This window comes from Colobus angolensis, unplaced genomic scaffold (genome assembly GCF_000951035.1).
Source record: "Colobus angolensis palliatus isolate OR3802 unplaced genomic scaffold, Cang.pa_1.0 Scaffold78, whole genome shotgun sequence".
NCBI lineage: Eukaryota > Metazoa > Chordata > Mammalia > Primates > Cercopithecidae > Colobus > Colobus angolensis.
The window spans coordinates 6,141,641-6,144,135 of NW_012121598.1; the positions used below are offsets into that span (position 1 = coordinate 6,141,641).

Below are 2,495 nucleotides of genomic sequence, written 5' to 3' on the forward strand. Positions count from 1 at the left end.
AAAAAAAAAAAAAAAAGTACTTTAAAAATGTTTTAATATTATTGCAATAAAAATGCTTATTTAAGCCAATGAGTACATTTAATGTGGCAGACAGCGTTTCTTTCCTGAATAATTGTTATTCCTTCAATTGAGAAAATAAGGTATTGTGTGTGGCTTAATATATTTAATATATGATTTACATCGTGCAGGTTGACATTAGGACATTAGGTGGCTAGCTCACTCAATACAAAGAGCTAGTAACTCAGTATTAACTGTAGTGATTAGGGTTTTTTTGTTTTTTTGTTTTTTTTTTACGGTAGTGATTAGTTTTTGAATTATATGTTTGGCTATAAAATAGCATTTCTAAAATAGAGAATGCTTTGATTGATAATGTAAAGATTTGCACAAAAAATAGAAGGCATGTCTTCTCAGTGCCATTTATAAGATTTTAAGTTGATACACATAGTGTCTATTCCATTTCTGGAATGTCCTATGAAATACATAATTCTGGAAGATTTCAGGGTGAAGAATACCTGAAATCTTCCTTACTGAAGGTTTTTAACCTTATATTTTGCAATTTGTTTTTATGTTTACTTGTTACTGGTATCTTTGATACTTACAGGACTGCTTTAACTTCTTGTGAAAAGTCTATTTTTGGTAGGTAGTAATGAGACTTTTCCCTCAATTTTTATAGGTTATTTGGCTGTTTCCTTATTTCTACATGAAAGTCATGAATTACTGCTTCTCCTTGTGAATACAGTTGTAAAGGTATTGTATGTTGGTTAATATGAAATCATAATTCTTGTCAGCACCTGACATTTCTCCTCGATCATATTCAATTAGATGATATTAGAAGAAAGTGGGCTTGCAGAATGGGCTTAGAAGAATCTTTTAGATCAGTTTCTGCATCTATAAAATGGAGTTAAATAATAGAACTTACGGAGTTGTGAGGATTACATGAAATACACGTGAAGTAGTAGCTGCTGCTCTTCTTGTTATAATTTCATTGTAAAACACAGAGTTAGAACTAAAGTCCAGGTCTCTAAGCTGTTAGTTTAGGTATATTTTCCATGCTGTTATCTTTTTTTCTAGGATCTGTTCTAAAGGGATATAGATATAAACTGAATAATCGAAGTCTTTAAAGTTTAAAAAGTCATTTAAAAAAAGAATAGAATATAATCAAGTAACTGAAATGTAGAGATGATAAAAACAATCCACACTCACAATATTTTCTGTTTAACTTCCAAATCAGAATGATAATGAGATGTAATTGAATTGTTGAGCTTTTTATCCTGTGTCAATTTTTTGATACGTGAGAGAGAGAGAGAACAGTATTTTCTGAACTTTAAGTCATATACTGTATTAAGGTTACTAGTAGCTTAAATTTTTTCCAAACTTAAAAAACATATTTTTAGGTTCTATTAGAATGGTTTATAAACCATATGGATAGATAAGTACATATGAATGGGTGCATTTTATTGTGAATATTCCAAAATCACTTCCTTTTAAACTTACATTCATGTTATTGTTGATTAATAAGAAAAACTCATGAAATTGTTTTATTATTGGTTTAGAAAAGTTTTAAAGGCTGTAATAAAGGAGACTACTTTGGCTAGATTCAGAACAGAGATACAGTTTCCTCTTGTATCAGTTGCTCTTTGGCTTTATTTATCTACCGACTCTATTAAGGCAAATGAAACAAATAGGAGCATTCCAATAAAATATGCCATAAATTTGGATGTACAAGTTAATTATAAATAGCGCAAAATTACTAAGTATGTAGGACCATTACAGTGTTGAATTTGCCATTCCTAGTTTCAGTATTTACACTGAATGTTTTCTTTCCTTAATGTTGTACCAGGATCTGCAGAGCACTAACCTAGTAGAAGTGTGTATGGCACTGACTGTTGTTAGCCAGATATTCCCCCGAGAAATGATTCCAGCTGTTCTTCCATTAATAGAAGATAAACTTCAACATTCTAAGTAAGTAGATTCTTTAGGGATAGGTATCTGTGCCATATATTTCAAAACAGAAGTTTATGCTAGAAAATTTATTATAACTTCAATGCTACCAGGATAGAGATTATTCTTTGCTAGGAATAATACAGAAATCTTCAGTAGGATCATCTTTATTTTTATGTGCGTTTAGGGAAATGTTAGACAGCTTTCTAAAGTTAAACTAAGAGACAGGGAGGCCTAGTGTCCAGGAATCCTTGGCTTTCCTTCCAATTCTACCACTAATGAGCAGTGGTCTTGTTTTTCCTTGGCTATATGGTGTTAGTTGAAGCTCCTTAGTTCTCCCAAAGTTGTTTTAGGGATAAAGTAAAATAATGAAAGACATATGGAAATTGTGCAAGTGTAGTGAGTGCAAAGCTTCAGTGTAGTGGAAAGATGCTTTTTGTTTTTTTTTTTGAGACAGTCTCACTCCTTCACCTAGGCTGGAGTGCAGTGGCACGATCTCGTCTCACTGCAACCTCTGCCTCCTGGGTTCAAGCAATTCTTCTGCCTCAGCCTCC

The 2,495-nt window shown here is 32.1% G+C and overlaps 1 protein-coding gene across 1 annotated transcript in view; it reads left to right on the forward strand.

Moving 5' to 3' along the window:
- The window catches only part of AP4E1 (adaptor-related protein complex 4, epsilon 1 subunit), a 92,986-nt gene that overhangs the window by 10,961 nt on the left and 79,530 nt on the right, over positions 1-2,495 (forward strand). The window contains exons 4-5 of the mRNA XM_011928613.1: positions 674-747; positions 1,841-1,962. Of these exons, the coding sequence (XP_011784003.1) occupies positions 674-747; positions 1,841-1,962 (196 nt within the window). The remainder of the gene's footprint in view (positions 1-673; positions 748-1,840; positions 1,963-2,495) is intronic.